The sequence below is a fragment of the Schistocerca gregaria genome, chromosome 10 (genome assembly GCF_023897955.1).
Source record: "Schistocerca gregaria isolate iqSchGreg1 chromosome 10, iqSchGreg1.2, whole genome shotgun sequence".
In the NCBI taxonomy this organism is placed as follows: domain Eukaryota; kingdom Metazoa; phylum Arthropoda; class Insecta; order Orthoptera; family Acrididae; genus Schistocerca; species Schistocerca gregaria.
Window position 1 is genome coordinate 161116088 of NC_064929.1, and position 17031 is coordinate 161133118.

At 42.1% G+C, this 17031-nt stretch overlaps 1 protein-coding gene across 1 annotated transcript in view; it reads right to left on the bottom strand.

Annotated features, from left to right (window-relative positions):
* Nucleotides 1-11463: 11463 nt before the first annotated feature.
* The window catches only part of LOC126293470 (homeotic protein antennapedia-like), a 67192-nt gene continuing 61624 nt past the window's right edge, over nt 11464-17031 (bottom strand). Inside the window, exon 2 of the mRNA XM_049986713.1 lies at nt 11464-16003. Coding sequence (XP_049842670.1) covers nt 15744-16003 — 260 coding nt within the window. The 3' untranslated portion in view covers nt 11464-15743. The remainder of the gene's footprint in view (nt 16004-17031) is intronic.

Here is a 17031-nt window from a genome sequence, read left to right on the forward strand (position 1 = left end):
CGACGTGGTCGCGAATTGAACAGGGACCCGAGTATAGAATAAATTACCTTTACTACACGTCTCTGGTCACAAATTTAAAACAGATCTGAATACGGTCATTATAGACCGAAATCGGCAGTCTGGCCACAAAATCTCGACACAAAGGAAACTGAAGTTTGCAGTAGTTACACAAATATAGGAATAGACTCTGACACTACAAGTAAAGACGGTCAATAAATTAGAAAACGAATAACTAGGCTAAGAAACTGACATCTTGTTTAAAAGGGATCATTTTTAGTAATGAAATAGGAAAGAGACGGAAATACATTATCTTATTCTTTTTTCTCTGCCCTTTACTCCACATCGTCACGGGCTCGGCATGTAAATTATTGGATTAGGAAATTTAAGTGGTAGACGATAATAGGATGTAATTGTTACCGGTACCCTTCCACATCGTGAGAGAATTTGTGTACCTAGCCAGTTTTCTTCATACATTATTCATTAAAGTAAAAAATATCGGTTTCATGCTAAAAAAGGTAGAATAATTTTATGACCACCTTATTCATTCTCTCTCTCTCTCTCTCTCTCTCTCTCTCTCTCTCTCTCTCTCTCTCTCTCTCTCTCTCACACACACACACACACACACACACACACACACACACACACACACACACACACACACGTATATATATATATATATATATATATATATATATATATATATATATGATTCAAATGGCTCTGAGCACTATGGGACTTAACATGTGAGGTCATCAGTCCCCTAGAACTTAGAACTACTTAAGCCTAACTAACCTAAGGACGTCACACACATCCATGCCCGAGGCAGGATTCGAACCTTCGGTCGTAGCGGCCACGTGGTTCCAGACTGAAGCGCCTAGAACCGCTCGGCCACACCGACCGGCACACACACACACGCACACACACACACACACACACACACACACACACACACAGTGTGTTATCTCACGTGAAAGTGTGCACACGTTTTCTATATGTGGCGAATTCTGAAGTGGGACTTGGGTAGCAGACAGGTATTCACATAGTGGGATGTGGCAAACCGCCTAAAGTCCACTTTCCGGTCATGTCAAATTTATTATGATCTATGCTACTCTAATAAAAAGAGTTCCTTGTTGTGCCCCGCAAGGCATGGAGAGTTACAGAGAATAAGAAGTTCAAGTTGGAGCTACCAACACGGATGGGTTGAGACAGTTATTGGGAATATCTAGAAGAGAGAAAATACGTGACAAAGAAATTCGCTTGCGAGTCGGTGTAGAAGGGTCAGTAGCAGCAACATAGAACGGATACAGTATATTTTGGCCATGTCAAACGGATGGATGAATCCAAAATCCGTAAGAAGAGTATGCTGCGGATAGCACCGGACCGCAGAAAACGAGGAACGCCGAGGGAAACACGGAAGAGGGAATTGTACATACACTACTGGCCATTAAAATTGCTACACCACGAAGATGACGTCTACAGACGCGAAATTTAACCAACAGGAAGAATTTGCTGTTCTATGCAAATTATTAGCTCTTCACAGCATTCACACAAGGTTGCCGCCGGTGGCGACAGCTACAACGTGCTGACATGAGAAAAGTTTCCAACTGATTTCTCATTCGCAAACAGCAGTTAACTGGCGTTGCCTGGTGAAACGTTGTTGTGATGCCTCGTGTAAGGAGGAGAAATCCGTACCATCCCGTTTCCGACTTTGATAAAGGTCGGATTGTAGCCTATCGCGATTGCGGTTTATCGTATCGCCACATTGTTGCTCGCGTAGGTCGAGATCCAATGACTGTTAGCAGAATATGGAATCGGTAGGTTCAGGAGGGTAATACGGAACGCCGTGCTGGATCTCAACGGCCTCGTGTCACTAGCAGTCGAGATGACAGGCATCTTAGCCGCATGGCTGTAACGGATCGTGCAGCCACGTCTCGATCCCTGAGTCAACAGATGGGAACGTTTGCAAGACAACCACCATCTGCACAAACAGTTCGACGACGTTTGCAACAGCATGGACTATTAGCTCGGAGACCATGGCCGCGGTTACCCTTGACGCTGCATCACAGACAGCAGCGCCTGCGATGGTGTACTCAACGACGAACCTGGGTGCACGAATGGCTAAACGTCATTTTTTCGGATGAATTCAGGTTCTATTTACAGCATCAAGATGGTAGCATCCGTGTTTGGCGACATCGCGGTGAACGCACATTGGAAACGTGTATTCGTCATCACCATACGGGCGTGTCGCCCGACGTGATGGTATGGGGTGCCAATGGCTAAACGTCTCGGTCACCTCTTCTTCGAACTGACGGCACTTTGAACAGTGGACGTTACATTTCATATGTGTTACGACCCGTGGCTCCACCCTTCATTCGATCCCCGCAGAACCCTACATTTACGCAGGATAATGCACCACCGCATGTTGCAGGTCTTGTAGAGGCCTGGATACAGAAAACGTTCAATTGCTTTCCTGGCCAGCACATTCTCCAGATCTCTCACCAATTGAAAAGTGTGGTCAATGGTGGCCGAGCAACTTGCTCGTCACAATACGCCAGTCACTACTCTCGATGAACTGTGGTATCGTGTTGAAGCTGCATGGGCAGCTGTACCTGTACACACCATCCAAGCTCTGCATGACTCAATACCCAGGCGTATCAGGGCCGTTATTACGTCCAGAGGTGGTTGTTCTGGGTACTGATTTCACAGGATCTATGCACTCAAATTGCGTGAAAATGTAAACACATGTCTGTTTAGTGTAATATATTTGTCCAATGAATACCCGTTTATCATATGCATTTCTTCTTGGTGTAGCAATTTTATTGGCTAACAGCGTATGATGTCAAAGTAGTTAAAAGAATATCAATGGGACGATACAATATCATGGAGTTGGGGATCTGACATAGCAGGTAGGTGTTCTAAAACTGATGTAACCGTAATAGTCGTCAACCATAATAAGGGATCAAATGAAAAATACTACCTCCCTTGCACTTCAAAGTCACAGATGTAGAATGAATAAATAGCGGGTGAATGAGTGTCGACTGCGCGAAAGTGCGCACCCCACATGCCGGTAGACCAGACTAAGAGAGAGCGGGCGTAATGCGTGCGTAAGGAGCAGAGGCCCGGCGGAGGGCGAACATCGGGGCGCGACCGAGAGGTCGACCTCGGGCGGCGGCGAGAATCGATACATCAGCGCCGTCAGCGCGGGGCGAGGCGGGGCCCAACCCCCGGTATTAGCCAATAATAATACGCGCAGAGAGGAGAGGCCATCTTGGAAGGCCCGGCTTCTCCCCTCTGGCGGAAGCGCGGACGGGGAGGAACGCGAAAAACGAAAGAGAGGAAGTCGGGGAGGAGGGCGCAGGACGGACGGACGGCTGCGAGAGAAGACGGGGGTTGGAAAGCGGCCCGTGAAGCCGTCAGGCAGTGGCCGGCGTGGTGGACACCCCTGGCTGCGAGAGAGCCCGTCCTGGACCCACAGCGTGGAGGTGGCCGGATGTCGCCTATGGCGCAGGCCTGGAGGGCTGGCAGTGGCTCCCGCACCTCAGCACCATATCTACAATGCCTGCGTTTCGCGTGGAGTTTAGTGCGATCACTGGCAGACATCAGAACTCGACAGCCTGCACGCGCCTACCCGTTCTACGAGAGTTACTCCAAAAGAAATGCACACTTTTTGTTGTTGTAAAAATACAGTTTTGCATTCTGCATGTGTGAAATTTTTACAGCGTGTAGATACAGGATGTCCAGAAAAGGACTCCCTGATTTCAAAATTAAATATCTCAAAAAAAATATCGATAGAGGAATGCAGTAAACGGTATGTTTATTGTGAAAGCTGTAAGAAGTTTATACATCAGTTTGAAATAATAGTTACGAAAGCAGCTAACAGATGGTGCTGTACGCTCTACTGCTCATATCAGCATAAATAAGTGAAATAATCGTATGAAAACAATCTTTGCAAACAATCACATCACAATGTTTTCAAAATGTTCACCATTGGCACTACAGAGGTGGCGCAAACGAAGAATGAAATTCGCCATCACATTTCGTAGTGTCTCAACCGAAATGAATTCACATGCCACAGAGATCGCCGATTCAAGCTCGTCCAGCGTGGAGGGATACTTTGGATAGACCATGTCTTCCACTGTACCCCACAAAAAAAAGTCACAGGAAGTAAAATCCGGCGAATACGGAGGCCAATCCATGCCTGCACTAGTAAATTTGGGATATTCCAAAGCAGTGACTCGATTCCCGAAGTATTCCTCAAGAACGTGATACACTTGTTCGGTCCGATGTGGTCGGGCTCCATCTTGCATAAACCATTCAGTACCTGGTCGATCCTCAACGCTTGCTGTGTGGCGACAAATTGTTCCAAAATTGCAACGTAACGTGCACCAGTGACCGTTTCTCGAATGAAAAGAGGGTCAATAATGCCTCTGCTGCATACTGCAGCCCACACAGTATCTTTAGGTGAATACAGGGGTTTCGCTTCACACCAATATGGCTTTTCGGAACCCCAAAATTGCCAGTTCTGCTTATTCACGTATCCATTCAGGTGGAAGTGTGCTTCATCTGTAAACCAGATGCAGCCAACATCAAATCCTTCACTATCAATCAATGCGAGCATCTGATTAGTAGCAAAGTTTCTATCCTTCATTCGAGCCCTGCGAACCCCTACATTTCAGCAGGATAATGCACGACCGCATGTTGCAGGTTCTGTACGGGTCTTTCTGGATGCAGAAAATGTTCGACTGCTGCCCTGGCCAGAACATTCTCCAGATCTCTCACCAATTGAAAACGTCTGGTCAATGGCGGCCGAGCAACTGGCTCGTCACAATACGCCAGTTACTACTCTTGATGGACTGTGGTATCGTGTTGAAGCTGCATGGGTAGCTGTACCTGTACACGGCATCCAAGCTCTGTTTGACTTAGTGGCCAGGCGTATCAAGGCCGTTATTACGGCCAGAGGTGGTTGTTCTGGGTACCGTTCTCTCAGGATCTATGCACCCAAATTGGGTGAAAATGTAATCACATGTCAGTTCCAGTATAATATATTTGTCCAATTAATACTCGTTTATCATCTGCATTTCTTCTTGCTGCAGCAATTTTAAGGGCCAGTAGTGTATATAGTCATTTTTTCCCTCGGTCTGTTTATGGAAGTGAATAGTAGTGGTACAAGATACCCTCTGCCACGCACCATACGGTGGCTTGCGCTGTACGTATGTATATGAAGAAGACTATGACAGCTCGCGTTTCTAAGGAGCTATTTTTGGTGGGTGAATTCATTCTTTGTCGGCCATGCTCAGTGTCCTTAGCGGTGCCATATTCATACCCCAGTCGCAATGAACGAGCAGTTGACCAAAGGCTTGGTTTTGCGTCCTGCTAGAAAAGAAACTATAACTATGTAGCCTTTGGCATGTACGTGTGGGCTGTGAATTTCTTAAAAGTACTTATTTTCCAGGCGTAAGCCTTCACTTAATTCTGAAATAAACACTTTATTTGGCACATTCGCTCCCTTCGGCATTACCTAACTACCTGGCAGTAAAACGTTAGCACAGATTTTAGCATCTTCAACAAGAAAACATTTAATTATTTTTTTTTTTGAAGCTTCTGTGACTTATTATTACTGTTTTCGTCGCAGGTTTTGTAACTTCCCCAGCATTTGCAAAGCCATTAAACTCTTTGCCTTGCCATGATGTCTGAGTGGGGTAATGGTGGGGTAATGGCGACCGCAGAACGGGTGGCAACGTCAACAGGGTGCCGATCTTTCCCCATGCTCTAGACTACAGAAAAAAGGTTTTTCCACTTAAGTAAGAGCTTACATATAATTTCAAATGGCGAGGGCAAGAAAAAGCAAATCAGAAGGTTTAATGGACTGAAGAAACTCTACAGAAACGCATTAAGTTTAGTGAAGCCAGGGAGATAAATAAGAAGCGTCCCAAAAGGAGCTGAACATACTACATATTACACTTTATTACCGATTAAAATCATATTCAGATAAAAAATCTTCCTTTGGTACAAGGGCAAGAACAAGAATTATTCTGACGCAGTTATTCTATGGCATTTGCCTAGTTGAATTGCAACGAATTGCCTATCATCTTACGGTAAAGCTGGTCCTCCAGCACAATTTCGATAAAATTACCAAAATTACTGTAGAAGACTGCGTTTCTGGTTTTAAAAAACAGAAGTCCTAAAATATGCTTAAGAAAATCATCAACAACAGGGTTCTAGGTTTCAATAAAGCTGGTGTTGATTTATGATTTTTCTTCCACCTTGAACATCATTTTCGAAAAACATGATATGTATGTGTTTTGATGCATGTAAAGGTAATAAGCTTCCTTCGAACATGAATTTAGTCCTGTCTTTATTTCATACAGTTGGTATACAACTATAAGGGTGTTGATATTGCCCAGGCATCCGAGGCAATACCGACAGGTTGTAGACTTTTGAAAATTTTTATATAGCTCCAAAGGTATCAATATTTTCCAAATTGTCTCGTGCTGCTATGCGTCTAACATTCCTGCGTTACACAGGACGCCATGAATTTTTCCATGGAAGTGACAGATTTCAAAGCAGAACGAAAAAATTTCGTTAGATATCTCGGTACTCCCCTAGTCTCTCCTACCCAAAAAATGACTTCTAGATGCTGGAAATATATATATATATATATATATATATATATATATATATATATAAAAAATTCAGGACTGTCTTTAATTATTGAATTGTCTATCACTGACATGAATTTTGTCAAAGCTATAAATATATTTTATTTTCCACTTTTGTTTGTTCTTAAAATGTTGTTTGGACTTTTTTGATAAATATGTGTACATTTATCTATTTCCTGTAATAGTAAGATGTTCATGCAGTTTTCTTTTTCGACTCAGTGAAGTATGGAAACATTAGTTCTTAGTTTACTGTAGAGTGTAGATTCTCTGGAAGACGCATACTAAATGTGGAGATGTTTCCACCTTTATTTATATGTTCTTTGTACCTTTAGTAAATAATCATCGTATTTGTTGGATGTAGAACATGTCATATTCGCTACATTTAACGGTCGTATTCAAAGCTGTGCCTCTTCTGTGTATTATGTAAATTCCTACTTTATTCTTTTAGCAAATATAACTTCAGTTGTAGTATTACGAATGTGTTACTTCTTTTTGGTTAATAATTCCCGTATTGTATGTAACGAATTTTTCTTTCTTCTTCTTTCTGCATTCAACAATGTTATTTCATTTTCGTTAGCAAATTTGGCCTTGATTTTATTTCTGTATATCACATCGACTATATAAGGATTGTAGCTGTTTTAATTGTATCTAATTCTGTTCTTGTGTTTCCTTTAATAAGGGGAACTCTAATCAGTCAACGCACGTCTGCTTTCATTTCTGCCACTGCTCACAACATTCCTGTTTGTCGCTCGCCAAGGCTGCGAAAGAGTTCCACCATGTTTGCCTTCTGGCAGAACACAAGAAGTTTGCGATAACTCAAATGTTTGTCAATAGCCACTGAGCTGACTGATTATGGTTAAACGCGACAGATAGGGAAGATCAAGTGCAACATCGATAACTCTCACGCAACGGTTGTTCACTACAGGTACACTACAGGGTGTTCCACAAAGGCATTTAAATTTTAATAACTGAGGAAGTATTTAAGATAACCTGATACAGCTGTGATTATACACTGGGGTCACAAAAGTAATGGGATTGCAATACGCACTTATACAGATGGCGGTAATATTGCATACACAAGTTATAAAAGGGCCATGCATTGTTGGAGCTGTCGTTTGTGCTCAGATGATTCGTATGAAAAGATTTCCGACGTGACCATGACCGCACGACGGGAATTAACAGACTCCGAACGCGGAATGGTAGTTGGAGCTAGACACCTGGCACATTCCATTTCGGAAATCGTTATGGAATTCAGTATTCCGAGATCCACAGTGTAAAGAGTGTGCCGAAAACACCAAATTTCAGGCATTACCTCTTACCACAGACAATGCAGAGACCGATGGCCTTCACTTAACGACCAAGAGCAACGACGTTTAAGTAGAGTTGTCATCAGTTCTAACAGACAAGCAACACTGCATGAAATACCCACAGAAATCAATATCGGACCTACGATGGATGTATCCGTTGGGACGGTCCGTCGAAATGTGGCGTTAATGGGCTATGACAGCAGACGAGTTGCTTTGTTAATAGCACGACATCGCCTGCAGAGCCTCTCCCGTGCTCGTGACCATATTAGTTGGATCCTAGACAACTGATAAACCGTGATCAGGTCATACGATTCCCGATTTAAGCTGGTAAGAGCTGATGGTAGATTCCGAGCGTGGCGCAGACTCCACGAAGCCATGGACCCAAGTTGTCAACAAGACATTATGGAAGCCGGTGGTGAATCATAATGGTGCGGGCTGTGTTTACAACGAATGGACGGGGTCCTTTGTTCAAACTGAACCCATCATTGACTGGAAATGGTTTTGTTCGGCTGCATGGAGACCGTTTTCAGAGATTCATGGCTTTCATGTACCCATACAACGATGTCATGTCAACAGGCCACAGTTGTTTGCAACTGGTCGGAAGAACATTCAGGACACTTTGAGTGAATGATTTGGCCCCCTAGGTCGCCCGACATGGATCCCATCGAACATTTAAGGGACATAATCGAGAGAAGAGGTTGTGCACAAAGCACTGCACCGCTAACACCTTCGGAATTATGGAAAGCTACAGAGGCAGCATGAAGTGGCCTAAACTCAAAGAAATTTTAGTATAATGGCTTCCATCTTCCAAGAGCTACGCCTTTACAGTGTTTAAATTGTGGGATGTTTCTCATATAAATAATCCACTGATGAGCAATTGAATTAGAGATAGAAGCTGTGTTGGACGAGAACATTGATATCGCCTCAGAGAATGAGATGGGTTAGTGAGGTGTTGTCTGAATGACAGTTGCGCTAAGGCTGGACAAGATAAGAGATGTGAGAGAATCTTAACACAGCCAGACACTTGGGACACCCCACTTCCGAAACCTAACGGTCATTACGGTTTGTGGTCTCTGTGTCACTGGTCCAACACCAGGACATCGAATCAAGTAAAATCATTGACGTTATGCTTAATGGTTATGGTAGATTACAATGATTGGCATTGGCTATCTTGGTTATTGAATGAGTAGGCTAATGGAGTAATGTACAGGACACTTGCTATTTCACTGATTGTCAACAACAACATTGTCACCCACAGAATTCCGGTAACTATGATACTGGTGTTTCCCATCCAATAATTAGAGAGGATATCGGATGTAGACTGGCAATGGCAAAGAAAGCGTTTCTGAAGATGAGAAATTTGTTAACATCAAGTATAGATTTATTTGTCAGGAAGTCGCTTCTGAAAGTATTTGCATGGAGTGTAGCCATGTATGGAAGTGAAACATGGACTATAACTAGTTTGGACAAGAAGAGAATAGAAGCTTTCGAAATGTGGTGCTACAGAATAATGCTGAAAATTAGATGGGTAGATCACATAACTAATGAGGAGGTATTGAATAGATTTCGAGAGAAGTGAAATTTGTGGCACAACTTGACTAGAAGAAGGGATCGGTTGGTAGGGCATATGCTGAGGCATCAAGGGATCACCAATTTAGTATTGGAGGGCAGCGTGGAGGGTGAAAATCGTAGAGGGAGACCAAGAGATGAATACACTAAGCAGGTTAAGAAGGATGTAGGCTGCAGTACACACTGGGGGATGAAGCAACTTGCACAGGATAGAGTAGCATGGAGAGCTGCATCAAACCAGTCTCAGGACTGAAGACCACATCAACAACAACAACAAGTGGATGAATAACTGTAAAGACCACTTATGTTTGTATGCCTGCCCTGTAAATTGATCGGTAAGAACAGAGATTATAAGGAGGGCATGCAGGGCTCTGGGTCATTCCTTAAGCCAATTAAAGTCCCAGCTAATAAAAATGATAGTTCACTAGTTCATCCATCATGGATACAGGCCTTCAGCAAAGAAGCAGCCTTCTACCTAGGGAACCTTCTCTGACTGTGATTTAGATGCACCAATGGCAAGAATTAATGCTTGAGCAGGGACCTTGCGACCTAGGAAGGTGATCCCCCCCAAACGCTGCGACACACTGATGGTAGGGTACACGTATATCTAAATGAATGTGAAGTAATGGATTGATCTTCCGAACAGAATAATTTCATATCTAAGGCAATGGACCGGTGGGTGAATAGTTTACATTGAATAATTTGGGACCTCTGGTACATGACCCATTGAGCTCCCAGTTTTGAGCAGTTGTAAGAACTGTTAAATTACATCACCCATTCATTCACTTGCATTGTCCTCTCATATGTGTTTTTCTCCCATATCACACCAGAATTACTTTTAGAATTCTCTGTGTCTAAACAGTTGTGAATGGCCAGTGAGTGGCCATAGGTCAGTATGATGACAAATGCACCTCAGCCTTTAGGAGTTCCTTGACACAATGAGCCTTTCAAAACGGACAGTGGTTTACCACCCTTCTAGGGAAGTATACCTACTTCGATTGCCCGTAAGTCTAATGAAAACTATGGATAAAAAATGTAACTCCTGTCACTCAACCCATCTTCTCCTCATTCGAATGTGCCATTAAGAATACGATGCAAAATTTTAATGTAAACTGATGTCGATTTCTAGTACTCCACTGAGTTTGTGTCAGTTCTAACTTCTTTATATTTTTTTCTTGTTGTGCATGTGTATTATTCAGAAACAGAGAAAATACGTTTGTAAAATTAGTTCTAGTATTCTGCTTGACTCAGAATTAAGAAATTGAACCATTTCTTAAGTGGACTGACAGCTTCCATTAACTAAGTAATTTCGTCAATAACGCAGACTGCGTAAGTATATTCTGTCTCTGAGGACATTAAGATAAATTGTTCAGTGATGTAAGGTTGCTAATAAAATGTTCAGTTACAGCATTGTGCTAGTATACTTTCCTTAACACACACTCCTTCACCATACCTGAAAACTTGTAATGTGTTGACACAAAAGCAATTTCTTAGATACTACACTCAAGCTACAGTTCAATTGATTTGAACCTGAATGAGTAAAATATGAAAGTTTCCTTGTAGTTGTTTCGGCGCTTTCTATTATAAGCAGTCTTTTTTTTTTTGTTTCCAACAAATACTGTGTTACTGTGTAACCAGACTGTTTTCAGTTTGGTTTGTTGCACTTCCTGAGACCTCTGTCATTCAGTGAGTGTGTAAGTACTAAATTGGTGTTTTATGTGACCAATAAATTAGAGCTTTTTAATATCTCTGGAAACGTATTGTAATTTCGGTGCAGCATTTTATGTTTTTGCACTCAATATTATATCATTAATTGTGGCTTGCACCTGTTGGGAAGATGTCTGTAAAGACATGTTCTTTAAGAGATTTGTGGAAGGAAACTGGAACCTGATTGATGTATTATGTTTGAAGTATAAAAAACATATCTGACACTGTTTATTATATTAATTTATTATTATTACTTTTGTACAGTTAACTACAAAAAATTAACTCACACACGCACAAGACTTTTAAATATATCTTTACACTACGAAAAGTTACAAGGACCCATTTCTGAATTGTTTTATGTAATTTTCACAAACTACAGTCAACGTTTAATGCTTACTTATAATGTCTGAGAAATGAATAGTAGTACTGTTTTCTTCTGGTGAAATTGAACCGCAAGACTCAAGTGTTCGAACTTCTGTGAATATTTATGTTTAGTTACTTCAATTTAATATACTATATAATAATATTGAACGCGATGTGACTGTTTATATATGTATGTATACTTATATAGGATATTCTCATTCTTTCGAAACAATACTTATCATACAAAAATTACGATGAATTACAATAATGAATTCAAGTAAAATAAATCGACAAACAACACTCATTTGATGACCACCGATGCTGTGGTGTTTTCAGCAGAATTGATACAATAATCTCTGAATCGGTTGTCCCAAATTTTAGTGTGTAGACTTTAACAAATACACATCAATGGTTAATAGTAAAGACAAATACTTTCCATTACTTTCTATGGAATATGAAATATGTTCTGAGAATACCTTCCTCTTAAAAAAGTGTTCTTTTTTTGTTAATATCAGTAGTACGTATTTTAGCACAGCACATATTTCTTGCTATAAATTAGTTTAAACCTATCGAAACACTCAAAACTTCTGTACGAAACATATGTATGCTATTCCATTGGTGTATAAAGACGTATTCTACAGTTTCATATAGGACCAGAAATAGTTTACGTCATTTTATATTACGTATACCAGTTTCAATCTTACACAAAAAAAGTGTGTGCAAGTTTTGTTACAGACTCCTTCTTACGTATATCGTTTCCTTGTTCATCTGAAAAAAGAAATTATACAATTCATCACAAACAATTTCATATGGAGGGGTCCCAGCATTCCTCCTATTATAACAAATACCGATTTTTATTCCTTTTGAAATATAATGTATATATTTTAATAAGCTTTTATACCTTAATTATGTAAGTCCCTAGTTTCATTATATTGATGTAATGTTGCCTTTTTGCCTTTGTATACAAAATAGCGATTTTGTTTCTTTAAAATTGAATGTCCACAAATTATTCCTTTTGTCAATTCATTGTGATAATTTTGCATGAAATGTGTATATTTGATGTAAAACAAAAAATCTATTGAAGTGTTAACGAATAGTAAAACTGAAATTTTTGATGCACGATTCATTGAAACTCTATGAGAGATATAAACACACAGGAAGTTATTATACCTTTTAATTAGAAAATATGTTCATGGTTTATATATTACGAGGCCTCTGGTAACTGAGCCAAGGAATTTTACAATAATGGAAAATTATATATTTTTCCTAGTTAACAATGAACGAAAATAAAAATAATTTATCTCAGCTTTGGTATAAACGCGTTTAGTCACAAAATCAATAACATAACATAGTGCAAAATGGTATTCTATATCGATACCTATATTATCTTTGTTCTCTTGCTTTCTACGTGACGCATTCTACAGGTGTTATTGTTGGAAAATCAAGAATACCTTTCGAATTTCCCCCTTTTTCTTGTCTGTAAGCTCAACCATCATAGCTGGTATTCACATACAGTAGTGTAAAACTTACGAGTTAATTGCTAGTCGTTCTATGCATTCACATGTAATGAACTATACGATAAATCTTTCCTTGTATATAGTTATATATATTTCATAGTTTATATTGCACATTTAATAATATGTATGGGGATAAAGGTGCCCCCCTCTACTGACAAACTGACGTCTAGAAAATTCAAAAACAGAGCTGAGGTACTGTTTAGCTACAATACGCGAAGCCCTCACAAGTGAGGTGATATCACCTTCTTACTCTACACGTGTCATCTAACCATAATATTCCAAGTTAGGCTCGGAACCAACATTTCTACAATCTCTGCAGGTAAGTCTTTCCACTATTTTGATAGCTTTAAGGTTGTTACACCAGCAGACATCAAATGAAATGGTCAACTGGTGGGTTGGGGACAGCAAGGGACATTGACACAGAGCCATCTCATGGGGCATAGAGATAGATAGACTACAAAATAAAATTTTGCTCACCACGAACTATCCATTCCAACAGATGTTAACCAGTCTGCACCTTGGAGGACATTGTGGACATACTCTGTACAGCTGTACAGGTGATTAGGAACGTATATTTCTTTCCATTCACTGGAGCAAAATAAAATTTATTAATAAAACTGGTAGTCACAAAAGTTCCTCCACGTTTGGTATCAGACTGAATAATATCTCTTGGAACACTACATTCTAGAACTCTAACATGTATTTTTTTAGCATTTTTAGAAATGTCCTTACTAACTAGTTAAAAGCGTCTTTATCACATATTGAAAAAGAAAAATTAAAAATGAACGATCCAGCCAGCAATGTTCATAGTCTTGCACTGACCTTTCCGACGAAAGTCTGCAGAGCTTGTCTGTTCTTACACGGTACGGCGAACGCCTGTGAACCTCAATGTCTTCTGATCTGCCACTTCTTAAACTGGTGTCGTGTAGACGTTTAATGGCCCAAAAGTTTCCTGCACGTACGTGGGGCGGGGGAAGGGAGGGCAATGTCGGTGGACCTCTCTCCCGCTGAAGATGGGCAGGACGTTTTGGGGTTGCAGACTGGCGATGGCAGCGACCCTTCAGGGAACGATGGTGTTGACTCGCATAACTGGGCGAAACATTACCACTGCCACACGACCAAGGAAACAATCAGCAACATCACTTTTCGCGACTTTCACTCGAATAACTCACTTCCTGATCACCAGTAATACGATGCTCGCAATTTTTCTTTACCTCCTACATTAATACGATAACACTGCAGAGCTTCGATGCACACGCATACACCACACACAGCTAAGCACTTTCAAAGCTTGAAAATACTGGACCATCGGCGGCGCATCTGCACACATTCTTCGCTGGTTGCGACTAGTCATGAAATTGTCGGAGATCTGCGCAGACCAACCATGCAGCCTTATCCACTTAGAGGACTATCTCGTAGGTCTTCCTGTCGTCGAAAAATCTCATTTCTGAGGTTTTTAACGGAGACCGCAACACAGTCAGAGCGCTACAGGTGTGTTTCGTAGGTCGCTATACCACATGGTTACCCTTCTTCTTTCGTCACATTCTGGCAGATCAAAAACAGTCAGTCGCTCCACTGAAGAAGTCACTTTCATTTTTTCTCTCTTTTTTTTAAAAAAAAGGGGGCAATGCAAAACGTATTCTCAGCGTTCAGTTGTAAAAGGGATAGGTTCTTCTAGCTGCATCACATTGGCATGAGGGCAAAAAGGTTGTGACAACATTTACTGTAGCGTTTCATCTACTGTTAACACAAGCACATCTGTCGTTTTTTTTTTCCTACGATAAAGTTAGCTCGTGATACTAAGCTTGTTATTATACCTGCTTTTCTACTTGGATGCTGAAATCGTGTGTTCTTTTGATTTTTTCCTCTCTTTTTACGCTGATTTCATCAAATGTACGACAGTGAGCTTAGATGCGATGCATTAAGGGAAACTGGGATGTGCCTCCCATGAGCCCAGGTTGTTAACTGAAGAGGTTGAATCTGCTAGCATCTTTTGAGCTACGGTGTCGATGTCCCTCTTCGTCTGAGCTTGCGTCTGGACACAATAAAAATTGTTCCATAAACGCTACATCCCATTTACAGCCAAGTTCCTAATTTAAAAGCGCTTACACGCACACGTCTAGAAACGCACAGAAAACAGTTTGAGTATATGCTTAGTGACTATTTACATTGGACTTGTCAAAATTTTAGCACATTTATAATATATATATATATATTTTCAAATTTTGTTCACTGTCTCCTCTTGCTACACTTCAAGCGCTGCTTTCTTAAATATAATGACTACACGCGTATATGTATGTATATATATATATATATAATTTAGCACACACTCGCACGCACAGCTGTGTAATTGCAAAAAAAAAAAAAAAAAAAAAAAAAGGCTGCCGCTCTGAGTAAAATGGTTCCTTTTTCTAACGATGTATGGCGGTTATGGGGGAGGGACAGCCACAAAATTTCTCGGGGGCACATGAGGGGGTGGACGTCATAATACTTTTCTGCGGAAACAGCTTCTGAGAGGGATCGGGGCGGAGCGGGGGGAGGGAGGGAGGGAGTCCTTCCGGCGAATTCCTCTGTGCGGAGGCCGGAGGCGCGTGGCGGAGGGTGCTGAGCGCGCGGCCCGCTCACTGCGGCGACGTCTGCGGGGTGATGTCGGAGCCGGCGTTGCCGTCCCCGTTCTGGCCGGCGTCGGGCTTCGACTTGTTCTCCTTCTTCCACTTCATGCGCCGGTTCTGGAACCAGATCTTGATCTGGCGCTCGGTAAGGCAGAGCGCGTGCGCGATCTCGATGCGCCGGCGGCGCGTCAGGTAGCGGTTGAAGTGGAACTCCTTCTCCAGCTCCAGCGTCTGGTAGCGCGTGTACGTCTGCCGGCCGCGCTTCCGCTCTGCAACACAAGAACAGGTGCCGTGTCGTGAGGCCCCGCCGCTTACCGGTATCTCGGACAGTGTTAAAAAGCAGCTGTGGAGACGAATGAAAACTTCCTGGCAGATTAAAACTGTGTGCCGGACCGAGTCTCGAACTCGGGACCTTTGCCTTCCGCGGGCAAGTGCCTTACGAACTGAGCTACCCAAGCACGACTCACGCCCCGTCCTCACAGCTTTAATTCCGCCAGTACCTCGTCTCCTACCTTCCAAACTTCACAGAAGATGTGTGCTGGCAGACTCTGCAAGAGAGGCGCTCTTCATCGCGGTGTAGCTTGCTCGCCAGCTTTGGAGAGTGTGCGTTTCTGGATGAGGTATCGAATATATTGCTTCCCCCTACTTATACCTCCCGAGGAGATCACGAATGTAAAATTAGAGAGATTCGAGCGCGCACGGAGGCTTTCAGACATACGCGACTGGAACAGAAAAGGGAGGTAATGATAGTGGCACGTAAAGTGCCCTCCGCCACACAAAGTTGGGTGGCTTGCGGAGTGCAAATGTAGATATAGATTTAGAAGCTCTCCTGCGAAACTTGCAAAACTAGCACTCCTGGAAGAAAGGATATTGCGGAGACATGGCTTAGCCACAGCCTAGGTGATGTTTCTAGAATGAAATTTTCACTCTAGGGCGGAGTGTGCACTGATATGAAACTTCCTGGCAGATGAAAACTGTGTGCCGGACCGAGTATCGAACTTGGGACCTTTGCCTTTCGCGGGCAAGTGCTCTACCAGGTAGGAGAGCTTCTGCGAAGTGTGGAAGGTAGGAGACGAGGTACTGGCGGAATTAAGGCTGTGAGGACGGAGCGTGAGTCGTGTTTGGGTGGCTCAGTTGGTAGAGCACTTGCCCGCGAGAGGCAAAGGTCACGAGTTCGAGTCTCGGTCCGGCACACAGTTTTAATCTCCCAGGAAGTTTCATATCAGCCCACACTCCGCTGTAGAGTGAAAATTTCGTTCTAGATGCATATAAACGGTTATTTTTCTTATGAACGACC